The 19,815-nt window shown below is 38.6% G+C and overlaps 1 protein-coding gene across 16 annotated transcripts in view; it reads right to left on the bottom strand.

Annotated features, from left to right (window-relative positions):
- Window positions 1–947: 947 nt before the first annotated feature.
- Window positions 948–19,815, bottom strand: part of APC (APC regulator of WNT signaling pathway) — a 139,444-nt gene continuing 120,576 nt past the window's right edge. For all 16 annotated transcript variants that reach the window (XM_054488715.1, XM_054488718.1, XM_054488724.1 and 13 more), the window contains 5 exons: window positions 18,807–18,946; window positions 18,051–18,128; window positions 17,083–17,199; window positions 10,906–11,120; window positions 948–8,550 (listed from right to left, as the gene is read on the bottom strand). In XM_054488715.1, coding sequence (XP_054344690.1) covers window positions 1,974–8,550; window positions 10,906–11,120; window positions 17,083–17,199; window positions 18,051–18,128; window positions 18,807–18,946 — 7,127 coding nt within the window. In that variant the 3' untranslated portion in view covers window positions 948–1,973. The remainder of the gene's footprint in view (window positions 8,551–10,905; window positions 11,121–17,082; window positions 17,200–18,050; window positions 18,129–18,806; window positions 18,947–19,815) is intronic.

The raw sequence follows: 19,815 nt of genomic DNA, 5'->3' as shown, positions 1-19,815 counted from the left end.
AGTACAGGCATTGGAGTCAAATACCTTAGCTCAAGTCATAGCACTTTTATTTACTGGCATTTTAGCTTTAAAAAAATCATTCTCATTACCTGGAAGTTATAAACACAGGTACGGGGTAGATAATTAACTACTTGATGTGATTTTCAAGGCACCAGGTAGGTGTATTCACTCCTCTCTTATCTCCTTTTCTGAGTGTCCCACCATGCTTAAAAAGGTTTTCCCTCCCCAAATAGAGTGTATGAATCTTATCACTAAAAATAAATTTTCATTTATTCAACAAATATGTGTGCATGTATCATCACAGTCACCGTGTGATCTTTTAGAACAAATCAGGGAAGATATATTAAGTAAATTATCTTAGTTAATAAGTGTCAGTTTATTTTCCTTCAGGAAGGAAGACTTCCCTCCATTGTATAAGGGAACACTTAACATGTACCCCAGAACTGCACCTACCACAAACAAAGTTTCCTTAACAGGCAGGGATTTTAAAATATACTTCTGAATATCTTAATCGTATTAAATCTACCTCTAAAGTTCCATGTAATTTGAATTTTCTGAGCATGGCAAAGTGCTGATTATACTTCACTGCTGAAATTTTGCCCTAACATACAGGGTGATAAAAAGTGTTCATGTCAGACCCAGCTGCAACAAGATGAAGGGGCAAGACAGTTTACATTGTAAAGCTTTGAAGAGACTGCAATGTCTAAGAATCAATTTCAAGTACAGAATTCTATAATATTAAGAAAAAGGAAATTATGTGGGCCTATTATGTTCAACGCTTAGTCTGTGCTAGGCTGTTTACATTGCTATTATATGAATTTACTTTTACTGAGCTCCAGTGAAGTAAGAAAAAAAAGTTTAAGTGGAAAAATATTAAAAATCAAGATGAGCTAATCACATAAAAGAAATTTCAGGAATGGATAAGTAAGTGCCAACGCATGGAATGGTTAAGTGGCAACAGTCTTCTTCAATTGTTTTTATTACAGTAAGAGGAATTTTACTCTTAATGCATAGAAGCTGAAGAAAAAATTTATATAAGCTTTTAAAAGAGGCCTTTTAAACAATTATTAATACAAATGTGAAACAAGACCCTTCAAACAAATACCAATTTCAGTTAATAGTTTACATACAGCAATAATTTATTCTGAAATGTTCATTTAGTTTCTGTTGAGACACAATTCATGTCTCATTAATAAAAGAGCAGCCATCTCACCTCAAATACCAGAATATACAACAAATTACAGCATAGCAAAAATTCTACCTACTTTCAGATAAAATCTAGTTCAGGTAAAATAGTTTCATTCAATGTTTTACAGTTACACAGATTTTTGTTTTGTTTGGAGCACAAAATAGTGTAAATTATTACACTGTAGCTAGTTCTATGCACATCATGTGACCACATAACTGTTAATCATTACTTCTGAAATTGAACCATCAGTTTCATTCATGCAGTAAAGCAAAGCAGGCTGGGTAAACTTGTTCATCGGGAACCATATTACTGTGAATTTCACAGCCACATGATTAATTATGATGTTAGATGGACTCACAAGGACAAAAACATTTTCTTTTTTTGCATAAATACCAATTTTTCCCTGATGTAAGTTTAGTCAGTTTATAATCTAGAAATGATTGATAACAGCAATATATCATATTTTCTATCTGTAGTGTTATTTTAAGACAAGCAATAATTAAAGGAAGTTCGCATGGGATGCTACTTTAAATACACGTAAAACATACTGTACAAACATACTTGGCTTTACTACTTTTTTCCTAACCATCAAGAGTGCCTCCCAAAATAAGACCAGTGAAGACAAAGTATACTATCAAATATGGCTTCCAGAACAAAAACCCTCTAACAAGAATCAAACCTATTTACAAAATTTTTCAGTCTTTTAAAGTTTCATTTGAAACAAAATGTCTATATAGCAGTTGTAATTAACATATAATTTTCTTAGTTTCATTCTTCCACTCTTTTAAACGGATGTCACAAGGTAAGACCCAGAATGGCGCTTAGGACTTTGGGTTCCACTGGATTCTGTGCTGTCAGTTTTGGAATCTCGCTTCTTTGTGTTGTTATTCACTGGAGTTGGGATCTGAGATGGCCGAGCTGAAGTGCTATCTGCGCTGCTTTTCCTAGGGCTTGGGTTGTAATTAAAAGGAGTCACTCTGGCAGCAACAGTCCCACTAGGTGAACTGTGTTTGCTTGAGCTGCTAGAACTGAATGGGGTACGTTCCACTATAGAACTTTCATTAGTCTCTGATACAGGGACAGGATTATTTTGTCCTGGTTTTGTCTCAGTTCCTTTTTGGTCAGGGGCATCTACCTGAATAAAGGAGTTCAGGCGATTTTCCAAACCCACGGTACGCATGGGAACACTGCCATTACCCACATTTTGTTTTGCCTGATTATCTTTTGAATCTTTAATGTTTGGATTTCCCTTTTCTGAAACACTGTCAATCACCGGGGGAGTATTACCTGTGGGAGATCTTCCAGATCTAGGATTGTTAATGGGACAGTCCTCAATTCTCACCCAAACATCCTCTGTTTTAGAAACAGCAGGTGCCATTTGATAAATTAGAGTCTTTGATTCAGCACCATTTGTAGCACCTGAGGAAACCGTCTGAGAAGTACTATTTGTGGGAGAAATTTCATTTTCTTTTATTTTTCTCCATGTTCCTTTTGCAGATACTTGGTTTTCTTTACTTTGTTTGGTTCCTGAAATAGAGTTCACATGTTTTTCATCCTCACTTTTTGCTTTTTCACTGGATTCTGATGAGGCAGAAAGAATTGAAGATGAACTTCCAGTTCTTCTCCAAGTGCTTACTCGAGGAAGGGATGATGAATGTTTGCTGTGCTCACGTTTCCAGGTTCCTGACCTATTGATTGGAAGTCTAGAAGGACTTTCAGAATGAGACCGTGCAATATCATGGCGCTTTGCTGGTCTTCCATCATTATACTCTATAGTGGGACTGAGATTAGGTGGGAGTTTTCGCCATCCACCAGCCTGAACAGATGAATGTGTGGATAGAGACATATCAGGAAGGGAAGGACTTAAAACTGGAGTTTGTGCCTGGGACCTAGTGGGAGAAGCTGGTCTAGACGATGGAGAAAGAGATTCAAATGAAGCAGATTCCTCCAATTTTCTTCTTAAGGTTGGGCTTGGAGCTTCTTTGATGAAAGTTGACTGGCGTACTAATACAGGTCTTTCTGATCTATCAGATTCACTTCCACTTGATTTAGTTGAAGACATTCTAGAAAGTTCTACCTTTTTATTGGCTCCATTACCATTATTCATCTGATTTAGTCCTTTGGAGGCAGACTCACTTCTTGGAATACTACTGGCATTCTTGGATAAACCTGTTTGTTTGGTAAGGTTCTGTTGGCTCATCTGTCTACCTGGAGATGTATATGACATTTTTCCAGAACCTGAGGACTTAGTTGAAGCAGTACTAGGGGATGATGTCCTTGGAAGTTGAGATAATTTGTTAGGAGGACTTATTCCATTTCTACCAGGGGAAATTGAGTTTCGGCCAGGAGACTGCATAGGTCTACTTAATGGTTGCTGGGCAGGTCTTGAAGGGGTTGAATCTCTAGATCCTGATCTAGAAGGTGCTTTACTTGACCCACCTATTTGGGATGTCTGTCTGGCAACAGGGCTTAATTCTGATTTTACAGATGGCTTGGCTCCTCTAGGAGAAGTGGTGGCCGTTTGACCTTCACTAGGGCTTTTGGAGGCTGGAGTCTTAAGGGGTGGGCCTTTTTTAGAAACAGGACTTGTACTTGAGGAGCTATTTCGAACTCCTGGAATATGAATCATTGTCCTGCCTCGAGAGATTGAAGGCATGTTTGCTTGAAGGGGCTGTTTCATTTGGCCTGAAATTTCTGAATTAGATCGAACTTTTCCAGTAATCAAACTTTTATAAACTTTTTTTCCTCCTTTGATTCCTTTACTTTCAGATTCTATCTTTTTAGTTTCCAATGTACTTTTCTCCCCTGGTTTTAGAATTCGTGGGCCTTTATTACTTGTAAAGGGTTTTTCTTCTTGATCAGGTGTAAGATGAAATGGTGATCCCAGAGAGATTCCTGATTTCAGGGAAAGGATGGAATCTGAATCAGATGAAGCTTGTCTAGATAAACATGCAGCAGCAGCAGCTTGATGTAAACTACTTACTATGGAATTTGCACCTTCCTGAATAGCTTTCCAATCAAAATTTTCTGAATCAGGGGATAGACCATGTTCTGAATCTGGTCTCTGTATATCTTTCAAATCAAGTGTCAGATCTTCAGCTAATATGCCACCCATATTTCTGGGACTATGTTTTTCATTATCACCCTTGAGTCTTGAAGGCTTTTTCTTTTTTGGCATTGCGGAGCTTATACATTCCTGCAACAGGTCATCTTCAGAGTCAATACTAAGAGAACTGAGAGAACTGTTTCTTGAGAAACAAACTGGGGTATCTTCAACATGAAACGATTTAGGAGCATAGCCTGATGCTTGAGGTTTACTTGGTTCTCCCTGTGAGTCAGGGGGTTCAGTCTCTTTGACAGGTTCATTTTCTTTATTGTTGTTGTTTTCTTGGTCAATGTCACTGAGAGAACTCAGAGAGGAATTATGAGAAAAGCAAACTGGAGTATTTTCAATAGCAAAATTCTGTAACTTTTCATCAGTTGCTGCCCCTCTGTCTGGTATGTCTTTGGATGACTGGGGAAAAGTGGATTGTTTCTGAAGTATGGGTTTAGGCTGACCTCGATTTATTGGCTGCTTTGCAATAGCTTGTGTCTTATTAGCTGATTGTTGGTTGGAGGTTAGTTCTGTGTGGCTGGTAACTTTAGCTTCTGATTCCTTATTTTCTTTTGCCTTTCTTAATTCAGCCTTTTCCCTGGAAAGGTCAACATCATCATCATCAAAATCTAGAGAACTCAAAGAATCATTTCGTGAAAAACAGTAAGGAGTTCCTTCAATAGGTGTGTAATGATGAGGTGAATCAAAAGCAAAACTTCCTCTGACTCTATCTTCATTATTTGGGACCTTATCATTGAAGTCCTTGGAATTATTTTTCAAATTCTGTTTCTTTGAATCTTTGTTGTCTGGGAAAACTCTCTCAGCATTTAAATTATTTTTTGAGTCTGCATTTTTTCTTACACGTGTCCTATATTCAGTATTTTGTGGTATAGGTTTTACTGGTGAAGTTGGTTTCTTTTTCTTACCATCTAACTGATTTTTGTTGGGTGCAGATGAAGACGCAGATGCTTGCTGGACCTGGTCCATTATCTTTTTCACACGGAAAGGCTTGTGACTTTTCCCTTTGGGCATAGCGGAATTAATGCATTCTGCAAGAATATCACCTTCCTCTGCTTTATTGTCATCCAATTCAGGTATGGTTACAGATGAGGTTTTTCCTCCTTGAGCCTCATCTGTACTTCTGCCTTCTGTAGGAATGGTATCTCGTTTTTCAAATTCACCTGACTGTGCCCCTCCTCTAACTCCTTCTCCAACAGCTAACTCATTTGGAGGGGATTCGATTGTTAGATCACTTAGAGATGTAGCTGTGGAAAAGTTTATAGGTGTCCCTTCTACACAATACACCCGTGGCATATCATCTCCCGGTGTAAAACTAACATGCTTTTGGGGTTGCAACCTGTTTTGTGATGGTAGAAGTTTGTACACAGGCAGCTGACTTGGTTTCCTTGCCACAGGTGGAGGTAATTTTGAAGCAGTCTGGGCTGGCTTTTTTGCTTTACGTGATGACTTTGTTGGCATGGCAGAAATAATACATTCTTCTAGTATTTCAATATCATCATCATCTGAATCATCTAATAGGTCCTTTTCAGAATCAATAGTTTTTTCTGCCTCTTTCTCTTGGTTTTCATTTGATTCTTTAGGCTGCTCTGATTCTGTTTCATTCCCATTGTCATTTTCCTGAACTGGAGGCATTATTCTTAATTCCACATCTTTCTGTATAAACGGCTCATCCAGGCTCAGAGCACTCAGGCTGGATGAACAAGAAAATCCATCTGGAGTACTTTCTGTGGCAAAATGTAATAAAGTATCAGCATCTGGAAGAACCTGGACCCTCTGAACTGCAGCATTTACTGCAGCTTGCTTAGGTCCACTCTCTCTCTTTTCAGCAGTGGGTGCTTTATTTTTAGGTACTTCTCGCTTGGTTTGAGCTGTTTGAGGAGGTGGTGGAGGGGTTTTACTTCTGCTTGGTGGCATGGTTTGTCCAGGGCTATCTGGAAGATCACTGGGGCTTATAATGCCACTTACCATTCCACTGCATGGTTCACTCTGAACGGAGCTGGCAATCGAACGACTCTCAAAACTATCAAGTGAACTGACAGAAGTACATCTGCTAAACATGAGTGGAGTCTCCTGAACATAGTGTTCAGGTGGACTTTTGGGTGTCTGAGCACCACTTTTGGAGGGAGATTTCGCTCCTGAAGAAAATTCAACAGCTTTGTGCCTGGCTGATTCTGAAGATAAATTAGAACCCTGCAGTCTGCTGGATTTGGTTCTAGTGTGCTGCGACACTGCTGGAACTTCGCTCACAGGATCTTCAGTTGACCTAGTTACAATCTTTTCTTTTATTTCTGCTATTTGCAGGGTATTAGCAGAATCTGCTTCCTGTGTCGTCTGACCACATCCTATTTCATCTTCAGCTGATGACAAAGATGATAATGAACTACATCTTGAAAAACATATTGGAGTATCTTCTACACAATAAGTCTGTATTGTTTCTTGGTTAATAGAAGAAACTTTGCAAGTGGCAGCCTTTTGAGTCTGACCACTTCTACTCTGTGCAGAACTTGGATGGAGCTGATTCTGCCTCTTGGCATTAGATGAAGGTGTGGATGTATTCTCACTGCTTGAAGACATATGTTCAGTTTTAGTACTTTGTCCAGACGAACTCTTTGAGAATGAAAATGACTGTTTCTGTGAAGAAGGAATATCTGTGGTATATTTTAAACTATAATCAATAGGCTGATCCACATGATGTTTCTCTTCATTATATTTTATGCTATAATTTGTTGGTCTCTCTTCTTCTTCATGCTGTTCTTCTTCAGAGTAACGTTCACTATAGTTGGTAGGCTTATCATCTTCATAGTCATCTTCTTGACACAAAGACTGGCTTACATTTTGATTAATTCCATGATTAGAACCCACTCGATTTGTTTCTGAACCATTGGCTCCCCGTGACCTGTATGGAGAAACACATTCCTGCTGTCCAAAATGTGGTTGGAACTTGAGGTGTTTATCATCAGTGCTCTCAGTATAAACAGGATAAGTTGTACTTTGATTCCTTGATTGTCTTTGCTCACTTTGTTTTATTTCATCTTCTATTATGTGTTTGGGTCTTGCCCATCTTTCATTCTGTGAAGGACTTTGCCTTCCAGAGTTCAACTGCTCATCTGAATATTTAAGACTATAATTTATTGGTGTATCTAGTTCTCCATCATTATCATCCATATGATTTGCACTATGTATTTTATGGGCTAGGTCGGCTGGGTATTGACCATAACTGCAAAACTTACTTTCATCATCTTCAGAATAGGATTCAATTGAGGGTTTCATTTGACCTCTTTTACCATAACCATCACTACTACTGACACTATTTAAACTATCATTTGAAGATCTCTTGTATTCTAATTTGGCATAAGGCATAGAACATGTCCTATTTGAATTTTCTGACTTAGTGAAACTGTAAGTGTTTGAATGTGTATGGGCAGCAGAGCTTCTTCTAAGTGCATTTCTCTCATCTGTCACACAATGTAATTCAGTGGTGGACCCAGAACTTCTGTCTTCCTGAGAGGTATGAATAGCTGACACTTCTTCCATGACTTTGGCAATCTGGGCTGCAGTGGTGGAGATCTGCAAACCTCGCTTTGAAGAGGTTCCTGGATTTTCTGTTGCTGGATGGTAGTTGCCTAGACCAATTCCTCGTTCTCTCTCCAAACTTCTATCTTTTTCAGAACGAGAACTATCTAAGCTTCCTCTTGATGAAGAGGAGCTGGGTAACACTGTAGTATTCAAATATGGTGAAAGGACAGTCATGTTGCCAGTATTAAAATTGTCTGACCTATTATCATCATGTCGATTGGTGTCAAAAACATAATCACCATAGAGACTTTGCTTGTGTCTTTGCTTACTACGATGAGATGCCTTGGGACTTAAATTGTCTATATTGTCAAAAGTTTCTGATAAATGCTGAGCATCTAATTCTGCTTCTAGGGCTTTTTGTTTCCTAACATGAAGAGATGGCAAGCTTGAGCCAGGAGACATAATATTGGCATCCTTGTACTTCGCAGGCCTATTTGCCATGAGATTCCTTAAAGCTGCAGCACTTCCCATAGCAATCATTTTGTGCTTTGAATGAATGAGGTTCTTGAGCATGCTAACTGCCCCCATGTCCCATAATGCTTCCTGGTCTTTAGGGTTTCTTGCTGAGAGATTCCACAAAGTTCCACATGCATTACTGACTATTGTCAAACTATGAGATTTTAAGTGTTGTAATAAAGTTTGTAGACAGTTGTTCTCTCTTAGGATTTGCCTGAAATAAAATCAAGAGATCACAAAATTAAGGTCAAAATGTGTATGCAGTAACAACAAATAAAAGGATAGAAGACAATAGGCATAATATGATTGTACCAATTATCCTATAAATTCCAAGTATTCCACATCTCCTTTTGTTCTTTCTTATTTCATGTAATGTTTACTGTTTTAAAGTACTAATCTGTCACACTAAAAAAAGTAAAGGTGTTATTTTTTGTCAATTCTACATTTCCTATTCTGACCCAATAGCTTAAAACATCTGCAGGGGGTGGGGCACATACATTTACTCTATTCATATAGTCTCCCAATTTAAAAACTATAAATATATCATGAAATCCTATGTTGCATAGGAATTTTGGGGTAATTTAATCTGTGGTTGGGTGCCACTCTGATATTGATATTGAGATATCTTGGAAGAGGTAGATAGAATTGATTGAAGATCTTTCTGCAGTCAGTGCACATTACAAGCTCTTAGATTAGCACACTTACTTTTTAGAGTAATCTCTGTATCTCTGGCTTGATTTTGTGATACTGCCATCCCTCTTACAAGTGCTCTTGGCCGGACACAGTGGCTCATGCCTGTAATCCCAGCACTTTGGGAGGCTGAGGCAGGTGGATCACCTGAGATTAGGAGATCAAGACCAGCCTGGCCAACATGGTGAAACCCTGTCTCTACTAAAAATACAAAAATTAGCCAGGTATGGTGGTGCATGCCTGTAGTCCCAGCTACTCAGGAGGCTGAGCCAGGAGAATCACTTGGGAGGCAGAGGTTGCAGTGAGCCGAGATCACACCACTGCACTCCAGCCTGGACAACAGAGTGAGAATCCATCTCAAAAAAAAAAAAAAAAAAAAAAAAAAAGAAAAGAAAACCTGCTCTTTGGCAGACTGTGTGCTTATTATTTTTAAAAAATCAAGTAAATTAAAGTTTTTGAAACATTTAAGGCATATAAAAACAAGGAGTGAGAATCAGCATAATGAACTCTGGACATCAAAGAGCAACAGCTTGTTTAATGCAGGCAAACTGAAGATTAATGACAGCATATTAAGCTTTAGGGGGCTTTAAAACTGATTGATTGGCAAGGGTACACAATAAGCTTCAACATGGTCGTCTTCTCTTAGCAGTCCAGTAGGAGAAAGGGAGACTAGGCTCGTAGTTTCTGCATCACAGACTTAAAAAATGAATAAGCTATAAAAAATAACCATATTTTTGGCTAGGTGCGGTAGCCCATGCCTATAATCCCAGCACTTTGGGAGGCCAAGGCGGGCGGATCACCTAAGGTCAGGAGTTCAAGGCCAGCCTGGCCAACATGGTGAAGCCCCGTCTCTACTAAAAATATAAAAATTAGCCGGGCATGGTGGGGGGTACCTGTAATCCCAGCTACTCGGGAGGCTGAGGCAGAAGAATCGCTTGAACCCCAAAGGCAGAGGTTGCATTGAGCAGAGATTGTGCCACTGTACTCCAGCCTAGGCAAGAGTGCAAGACTTCATTTCAAAAAAAAAAAAAAAAAGGCAGTTGTATTTTTGTTGACATAATACAGAATCCGAGTTCTGAAAATGTGTGCCCTGTATCTGAGGCACTCTTAGGTTTTGCAACTCTAGCAGATTGGATGATGAATAGCTGTTAGCTAAATAATATTAGGATTATTGGCCGGGTGTGGTGGCTCACACCTGTAATCCCAGCACTTAGGGAGGCTGAGACAGGTGGGTCACTGGAGGCCAGGAGTTCGAGAGCAGCTGGACAACATAGTGAAACCCCATCTCTACCAAAAAATAGAAAAATTAGCCTGGTGTGGTGTCATGCATCTGTAGTCCCAGCTCGTTGGGAAGCTGAGGTGGGAGAATTGCTTGAACCCAGGAGGTGGAGGTTGCAGTGAGCCGAGATCGCAACACTGCCCTTCAGTCTGGGCGACAGAGTGAGACCCCGTCTCAAAAAAAAAAAAAAAAATTATTATTATGGATACTAAGACACCATTAGAAAAATGTGAACCTTTATATTCTCTGGATCATGCTCATAGTTTTTGTCTTGTTTTAAATTTTGTTTTCATACTCTTTTACAGTATACTAATAGAAATGGATTATTTTGTTCCAATATTTGTGACTGTTTTTTCCTCCACATATGGGCTACACCTCTCAACTACCATTTGCTTAATTTAGTCTCCTTTATAATACTATAAACTGTTATTACATTAAGTACACTAATGAGTTAAACTAAGAGTTAGTAGTTATCTTTTCACAATAATAAATATATTTTGGCTTAAAACTTTCATGATTATGTAAAACATTGCTTACAATTAGGTCTTTTTGAGAGTATGAATTCTGTACTTTAAAAGTAATATAAAACTCTATATATACCTGTGGTCCTCATTTGTAGCTATCAAGCTGGACACATTCCGTAATATCCCACCTCCACTTTCAATAATGGCTAAAGTGTTTGTCTGGCTCCGGTAAGTAAGAGTGCCAACCAAAAATGCAAGTGCACCATCTACAGCACATATATCAGCTTTATTCTCAGTGCAATGTGCTGACAAATTCCATAAGGCACTCAATACGCTTTTGAGGGTTGATTCCTAGTAAGAAACAGAATATGCGTCATCTAATTAGAGTTGGAATTTGTCTCTCATTAACTTCTATGTTACTGATATTGAATAAAAGCTATTTTTTAATCTATCCTATTGCCCGTCCCTCACTGGTAAATTAAGAACTTTCCATTTAGAAAAATGTTCATAAAATATCAAATAGTATTTATATCGGTGATATCTCTATAAAACAAGCAGAACACAATATTTAACTAATGACTTTTACAAACTTTATTCTAAGTGTTTAGATAGTACACATATCTTAGAATATGAGGCACAACTGATGTGCATTATGAAAACAAAACATTTTCAGAATAGAATGTGGGTTATTCTCAGGCTGGGGTTGCTTGTAAAAAGAAAAAAAAAAAGTGAATAGGAAGTGGATTAAGGCTCGGCATGTGGCCAGGCACAGTGGCTCATGCCTGTAATCCCAGCACTTTGGGAGGCTGACGGGTGGATCATCTGAGGTCAGGAGTTCAAGACCAGCCTCGCCAATGTGGTAAAACCCCGTCTCTAAAAAAATACAAAAAAAAATTAGCCAGGCACGATGGCGGGTGCCCGTAATCCCAGCTACTTGGGAGGCTGAGGTGGGAGAATCGCTTGAACCTGGGAGGCAGAGGTTGCAGTGAGCCGAGACTGCAACACTGCATTCCAGCCTGGGTGACAGAGCGAAACTCTGTCTTTTTAAAAAAAAAAAAAAGGCATGGCGTGGTGGCTCATGCCTGTAATCCCAGCACTTTGGAAGGCTGACTGGCGTGATTGGGAGTTTAGGAATTTGAGACCAGCCTGGACAACATGGTGAAATCCCGTCTGTACAAAAAATACAAAAAAAATTAGCTGGGTATGGTGACATACGCCTGCAGTCACAGCTACTTGGGAGGATCACTTGAGCCTGGGAGGTCAAGGCTGCAGTAAGCCATGATTGCACCGCTGCACTCAAGCCTGGTTGACAGTGAGACCCTGTCTCAAAAAAAAAAAGAAAGTAGATTTTAAAAATTCTGTAAACCATACATAGATATGGAAAGATACCTTGGAAGTATTAAAAATGACAAGAGCAAGTTGCAGTGTAGTATATACAGTATTCTGTTTATATAAAAAGCATTATATATATGTGGTTGATTCAAAATTAACAATGTAATTTATAAAAACAATAAAGGGAACTAGAAAAGCTATAATTTCTTAAAATTCCCCATATAACAAATTAGGAAAACCTGGAACTCCCTAACATACAATTATCAAAGTCAACTGTCAAACTGTAATTGCCACAGAAACACTCTGATACACAATTAAAGGTATTTGGTCAAAACCTGCCATGTGCTGGGCATGGTGGCTCATGCCTTCAGGCCCAACACTTTGGGAGGCTGAGGTGGGTGGATCGATTAAGCCTAGGAGTTAAAAACCAGCCTGGGCAACATGGTAATACACAATCTCTACAAAAAATATAAAAAGTAGCCACGTGGCCAGGTGCAATGGCTCATGCCTGTAATCCCAGCACTTTGGGAGGCCAAGGTGCGTGGATCACGAGGTCAGGAGATCAAGACCATCCTGACCAACATGGTGAAACCCCATCTCTACTAAAATACAAAAAATTAGCCAGGTGTGGTGGTGGGCACCTGTAATCCTACCTACTTGGGAGGCTGAGGCAGGGGAATCGCTTGAACTAGGGAGGCAGAGGTTACAGTGAGCCGAGATTGTGCCACTGTACTCCAGCCTAGGTGACAGAGTGAGACTCAAAAGAAAAAAAAAAAAAAAAAAGCCAGGCATGGTGGTGCACACCTATAGGTCCAGCTACTTGAGAAGCTGAGGCGGGAGGCTAGCTTGAGCCCAGCAGGTCAAGGCTGTGTGGCAGAGTGAGACCCTGTCTCAAAAAAGCAAAAGCAAAAGGAAAACCAAAAAAAAAAAAAAATCCAAACCCAAAACTTGCCATGACGGTGATGTCAATCTGTCTTCTTACTATATATCCATCAGGAAACAAACATTAGAAATCAACTCTGTGCCTATTGCAATGAGAGGCACTCCAGAGGATACAAACATAGCAAACTGATACCTGTGATTGAAGGTGTTAGCAATTTGCTTTGGAGGGAAGAAAAGATACAAAAATATACATGAAACAAAGTGCTCCAAAGGAAAAATTATTACAGCCTGAATTTAATCAAATCAATCAAATATTTCATGGAGGAGAACAGTTCTTTAGGAGGATAAGACCTGTACATTCAGAGAGAAGAGAAGCCAGTTGCTGCTGGCAGGGGAAGTAGAATGAGGAAAGGCAGGGAAGTGGGAATCAGCGCCGGAGCACTGATGACCCAGAAAGAAGATGCAAAGGAGATCACAGTCCATGATGGGGAACAGTGGAAAATAAGTCCAGAGAGACAAAAGCCAGGCCTTGAATGTCACAGCAAACATTTTGGGTCTAACCCAATAAATAGTGAGCTACTTTATTCTCTTCATCAAGAAATTAAGTGAACAAAACAATCTAGGAGCAGGTTTAGACATAATTTGTCAGATAAGTGGTAGGAGGCAGGTAGAGTGCTTTTATGCAAGAAGTGCTTTTGTCCTTCTCACATCAGTCAAGATGAGCCCAATTTTAATTACATTGTGACTGAGATAAAGGTGGGGCACTCCAAGTATCGTGAGAACAAAAAAAGCAAGAATTTAAAGGACTGAATTAAGCTGCAACTGGCCCAGAGTTGAGAGTTGAAGGTAGAAAAATAAAGAAGTTCCTCTCTGTGGGGCTATATGTCAAGGGCCAGAGGTTTTGTTTCAAAAATGTTTTTACAGTTCAAATTAGAAGACACAAAATGAATAATTAGAGGTTATTAATATAAGTAGTAACAGCAAAAGTGAGTGACCAAAAAGTATAAAATACAGGTGAATCTACAAATCTAGATTCTATGATCAAGGAGAAGGGTTGTATCAGAAGCAAAATTAGGAGGAACTCAAGATAGTATAGCCAGTTTAGAAATGAAGCAAGTCAAAGTCAACTGTCAAATTGTAATTGCCCCAGAAACACTCTGATACACAAAGGTATTTGGTCAAAACCATTGTTCAGGGTTTTGATTGTTACGGGAAAAGAGAAACACTGTAATAGAAGAAGCCACAGAAAATTTTTGTTTTCAAAATATTGGGCTTCTTCTAGAGAGGTGAAACATAAAAAAGAAGGATCCAGTAGAGAAGATGTAGAAGACAAGAGTAAGGGACCAACAGCTTTAAGTGAACAGAGCACAGAGTGCTGGTAAAGGAAAGCTCTAGAGTATGAGCTCTGAGTGAGTTAAAGTGATGTGGAACACACAAGGGAGCTAGAAGGTAGTTCTGATTCTCTTGCTCATTAGTAGCTGAAGTTGAGAGGGACTTGATGTTGAATGAAAAAGAGAAGAATGTTCATGACTTCTGCACTAAATGTAGAAAAAGAGGAAAAAAATAAGTAAATTCTAATACTGCTAACCCGAATTAGGCCCAAATCAGAACTGGATATTATAAATTTCTGATGGCTAGTTTTTCCAAGATTGACCATGCATTATATCACGTCTGTAATCCCAGCACTTTGGGAGGCCAAGGCAGGCGGATCATGAGGTCAGGAGATGAAGACCATCCTGGCCAACATGGTGAAACCTCGTCTCTACTAAAAATACAAAAACTAGCCCGGCGTGGTGGCGCATGCCTATAATCCCAGCTACTTGGGAGGCTGATGCAGGATAATCGCTTGAAGCAGGGAGTCGGAGGTTGCAGTTAGCTGAGATCCTGCCACTGCACTCCAGCCTGGCAGCAGAGCAAGACTTCATCTCAAAAAAAAAAAAAAAAAAAAAAATTTTTTTATAGAAAAGTTTAGGTCCTTGAGAGAGAATTAAGTCATGAACCAGTTAGCAGCAATGCAAATTCTCATAATACATACACACATTAAATCCTTCTGAAACTACACAGGGTTATTAGAGGAGTACTTAAGTGTGCAAGCACTAATTTTTTTGAACTTTATTGAAATATAATTGAAGAATAATAAACTGCACACATTTCAAGTTTACAATTTGATAATTTTTCATGCATGTATATACACCCATAAAACCGCCAGTCCAATGAAGATAACAAACATTTATATCATCCCCAAAAGTTTCCTAGTACCCTCTCATAATCCTCCCCTTCCCTTCCACTCCCAACCCCAGGCCACCACTAATCTGTTTTCTGTCACTACAGATTACTGCATGTGTCAATAGTCATTCTTTTTCACAGCCGAGTCCTATTACTTTGTACAAATATTCCACAATTTGCTTACCATTCACCTGCTGACAGACATAGTTATTTCTAGTTTTTGGCTATCACAAATTATTGTGGATATTTGTGTGTAAGTCTTCGTGACAGCATTTTTGCTCCTCTTGGGTAAATACTTACAAGTGTAATGGCTGGGTCATACGGTAGGTGTATGTTTAACTTAAAAACACTGCCAAATGTTCTCCAAAGTGATTATACCATTTTACATTCCCACTAGCAGAATACATGATTTCCAGCTGCTCAACATCCTTGAAAATGCATGGTCAATCTTTTAAATTTTAACCAATATCATATGCGTAATGGTACCTCATTGTAGTTTTAATTTGCATTCCCTGATGATTAATGATATTAAGTATCTTTTCAAGGGCTTATTGGCCATGTTCTTTTCTGAAATGTCTTCTCTCCATTCAACAGTGTTACAGGTATTTTTATGCAGATGCTAAGTATATTTGAATATTATCTTTATAACTAATAATTTAGCTGAATGCTTTTCTATCTAATAAATTTTCAAGGGTTTTCCAAGAAAAAAATAATATACTTTACCAAAAATGCGTAACTAAACCAACAAAAAACAAACCTTTTGCCTTCTCTGAAGAGGAAAGTTTTGAAAAAGAACATGTAGGCTGTGGGTGTCGGAGGACTAGCTGGGTGAAAGGAAACCTAGACTAGCTAAGACAACTTGCTTGGTCCCTCTCAGATTTCAAGTTTACTTTTTTTTTTCTTTTTAAATTTAGCCTAGTTTCTGAAACAGATGGACTGCCTGGAGATATTTCCTTCTGTAAACAAATTATTATTTGATGATTCCTCACCCTTGGCTCTGATCACCTCTTGATAAGTTGACCATCAAAATTTGAGGGGATTGAGATTTGGAGAGCACAAAGGTACACTTATACCAGTGATTCTTAATTGGTGGTGACGTTGTCCTTCCTCCCTCCCACAGACATCTGACGATATCTGGAGACAATTTTGATCAGTATAACTAGGGGGAGGGTATATTGGCAGCCAGTTGGCAAAGGCCAGGGACGCTGCTAAACAATCTACAATGCACAGGTCAGCCCCAGCAAAACGAAGAATTACCTGGTCAAAAATGTCTACAGTGCTGAGGCTGAGAAACTCTGATATACATTAAATCCCCTTGTATAATCTTTTCTACCTTAGTACTTTAGGAGTTTGTGGTACTCTAAAACTATGGACTGGTGAGATAAACAGGTAAGAAATTAGGGAATCTAGGCTGGGCGTGATGGCTTGCGCCTGTAATCCCAGCACTCTGGGAGGCCGAGTTGGGCAGATCACAAAGTCAGGAGTAGTTCAAGACCAGCCTTACCAACATGGTGAAACCCCATCTCTACTAAAAATACAATTAGCCGGGAGTGGTGGCGTGCACCTGTAACCCCAGCTACTCAGGAGGCTGAGGCAGGAGAATCGCTTGAACATGGGAGGCGGAGGTTGCAGTGAGCCAAGATCAGGCCACTGCACTTCAGCCTGGGCGAGAGAAAGAGACCTCATCTCAAAAAAGAAATTAGGGAATCTCATGGTTAAAAGAAGGCAGCAAAAAAAGCTAAACATGAAATTCATATTATAGTACTAAATAATACACAGGTAAGAAATTAGGGAATCTCATGGCTAAAAGAAGGCAGCAAAAAAAAGCCAAACATGAAATTCATATTATAGTACTAAATGTTTTCAAAGGTACCTTTTTAACTTCTAAAGCACATTCCATCAATGCTTTCACACTTCCAACTTCCCGCAATGTCTTTTTACTATTTACATCTGCTCGCCAAGACAAATTCCTCAAAACACTTGCAATAACCTGCAAATTAATCAATTTTAGATTAATTTATACATAAAATCACACTAGTTGCTTTTTTGTTTTTAATGCTAGCGGTAAGCCAGAATCTATTAAGAAATTCTGGCTAGCCGTGGTGACTCACGCCTGTAATCCTATCACTTTGGGAGGCTGAGGCAGGAGGATCTCCTGAAACCAGGAGTTCAAGACCTTCTGGGTAACACAGTGAGACCCTGTCTCTACAAAAACGTTTTAAAAATTAGCTTGGCATGGTGGCATGCGCCTGCAGTAGTTCTAGCTACTTGGGAGGCTGAAGCAGGAGGATCCCAGGAGCTTGAGGTTACTGTGAGCCATAATTGCACCACTGCACTCCAGCCTGGGCAAGAGAGGGAGATCCTGTTTTTTTTTTTTTTTTTTTTTTTTTTTAATTCCTCCTAAATGCTACTACAGTGCCAAAAATATTTCCTACAGTATAACCACAATATAATTATTTTTCTTTTTCTAGTGTTAATGGAACTATCTTTTATACATGAAATACTAAATACTGAGCAACAATCTAAATAAGGATATTAGCTGGGTGTGGTGGCACATGCCTGTAATCCCAGCACTTTGAGATGTTGAGGTGGGCAGATTGCTTGAGCCCAGGTGTGGTGAAACCCCGTCTCTACAAAAAATACAAAAATTCGTTTGGCATGGTGGTGTGCACCTGTAGGCCGAGCCTCGAGAGGCTGAAGTGGGAGGATTGCTTGAACCCTGGAGGTAGAGGTTGCAGTGAGCTGAGATTGCACCACTGCCCTCTAGCCTGGGTGACAGAGTGAGACCCTGCCTCAAAGAAAAAGAGAAAAAAGAAAAACAGTTGAAATTCTAAATAGTACCTGCTGTAAGTCTTCACTTTCAGATTTTAGTTGGGCCACAAGTGCTCTCATGCAGCCTTTCATAGAGCATAGCGTAGCCTGTAAATTAGATACAGAATAGAGGATCATCAACAAGACAACTTGAAGCCAAGCTTTATTTTTGGCTACTAAATGTCTAATTCAGTTTTCATTATTTTGTTTTAAACATAACTGATATTTCACTCACAAAAAATCTAGAATAAGATTACCTAAATAAAAGACAAATATTCTCCTAACTCTTTGCTATCTATTCTTCCTTTGCCAAACTAGAGAAATAAAGTGAATAAGTGGTGAGAAATGATAAGCAACAGGTTTTAGAGTAAAGCCTTTTATTTGGATGGAATCAATGTGTGTGTAACACTTGCCTTGGTCATAAGAATTTTTAGATTTTTAATCTCATTCCTAGGAAGTGTTTTATCTTTTATTTTTTAATTCTACACAAACTTCTCTAGTAATGGATCACAGAAATGATCCCTACAAGTATATTCTTATGAATGGTGTTTTTAATGCAATTACATAAATTTACTACTGTGTTCCATCTGTAGATATACCTTTGCCTTTGTTTAGGCCTAAGACAACCAAATGAGTAAAGATAAGCTAATGTGAAGCACAGGTTTTTGTCAGTCATCGTTTAATGAGGAGAGTGGAAAAAAAAGAAAACCAGTAAAATGTGTTTGTATGAAAGTAAATTAACTCATACCTGAGCTATCTTAAGAAATATATGTTATAAAAACATACCTTGTTGGCTACATCTCCAAAAGTCAAGTTTGTCAAAGCCATTCCAGCATATCGTCTTAGTGTAATACTGTAGTGGTCATTGGTAAGCCCATACATTTCACAGTCCACTTGCAATAATTCTGCAATGGCCTGTAGTCCCCCTAATTTAAAAAGGGCAAGAGGAAAAAGACAATCACCCAAAATAAAACCAACTGGTGCCAAGTTGGTAACTTAAATATTAGGGAAAAAAACGCAACGAATGAGAATATATGGTTTAAATTTGCCTTTAGAATTATAAGCTACAAAAACTGTTATAAAGAACTTTTGTATATTTATAAAGTACAACTGACAACTATTCCATTTTATGCCAGTTTCTCCACCCTCCAGCCCCTTATCTTGCTGAGTGAAATAATTATATTCTATTTACTGCATATACACTGCACCTTGCCAACAGTGAAGAAGACTGTTTTCTAACACTAGTTCTTCCTGAACATAAGCAGAAAAAGGTAACTTCTTATTATTAGGGCTTTATAAACACTCTTTATTGTCATACACTGTGGCCTACTTTAATTTTTTTTTTTTTTTTTTTTTTTGGCAAATAATTACCCTTAGGAATACTGATGCCTTTAAATGAAACTGTGCATGAAGAAAAACTAAAAAGTTTTTTTTTTTTTTTTTACAAAAAATGATTATCTGTTCAATTTATTAAGTTATATAAAACTACTGATTTGTGTTTTTCAAAACATTTCTTACTTCTCGTTGATAGTATCAAATATTAACTATACTAAGATTTAGTATTTTCTTTCCCCTGAAAATGCTAGACAATGCCCACAATGGCCAACACTAGGAAGTCAAGGAGAAAACAAAGGGAAAGGAATGGGAAAGACACAAAGGAAGCAGTTAAAAAAAAAGGGAAGCAAAATGGTGAGGAAGTGAACAAAAGAGAAAAATGCATGTGGAGGCTATTCAAAATATAATTCATCAAATATTAATCATCACGGGACTCAGAAAGAAAAAGATGAATATAAAC

The sequence above is a fragment of the Pongo pygmaeus genome, chromosome 4, assembly GCF_028885625.2.
Source record: "Pongo pygmaeus isolate AG05252 chromosome 4, NHGRI_mPonPyg2-v2.0_pri, whole genome shotgun sequence".
Taxonomy (NCBI): domain Eukaryota; kingdom Metazoa; phylum Chordata; class Mammalia; order Primates; family Hominidae; genus Pongo; species Pongo pygmaeus.
This window is presented reverse-complemented; position numbering and strand designations above follow the sequence as displayed.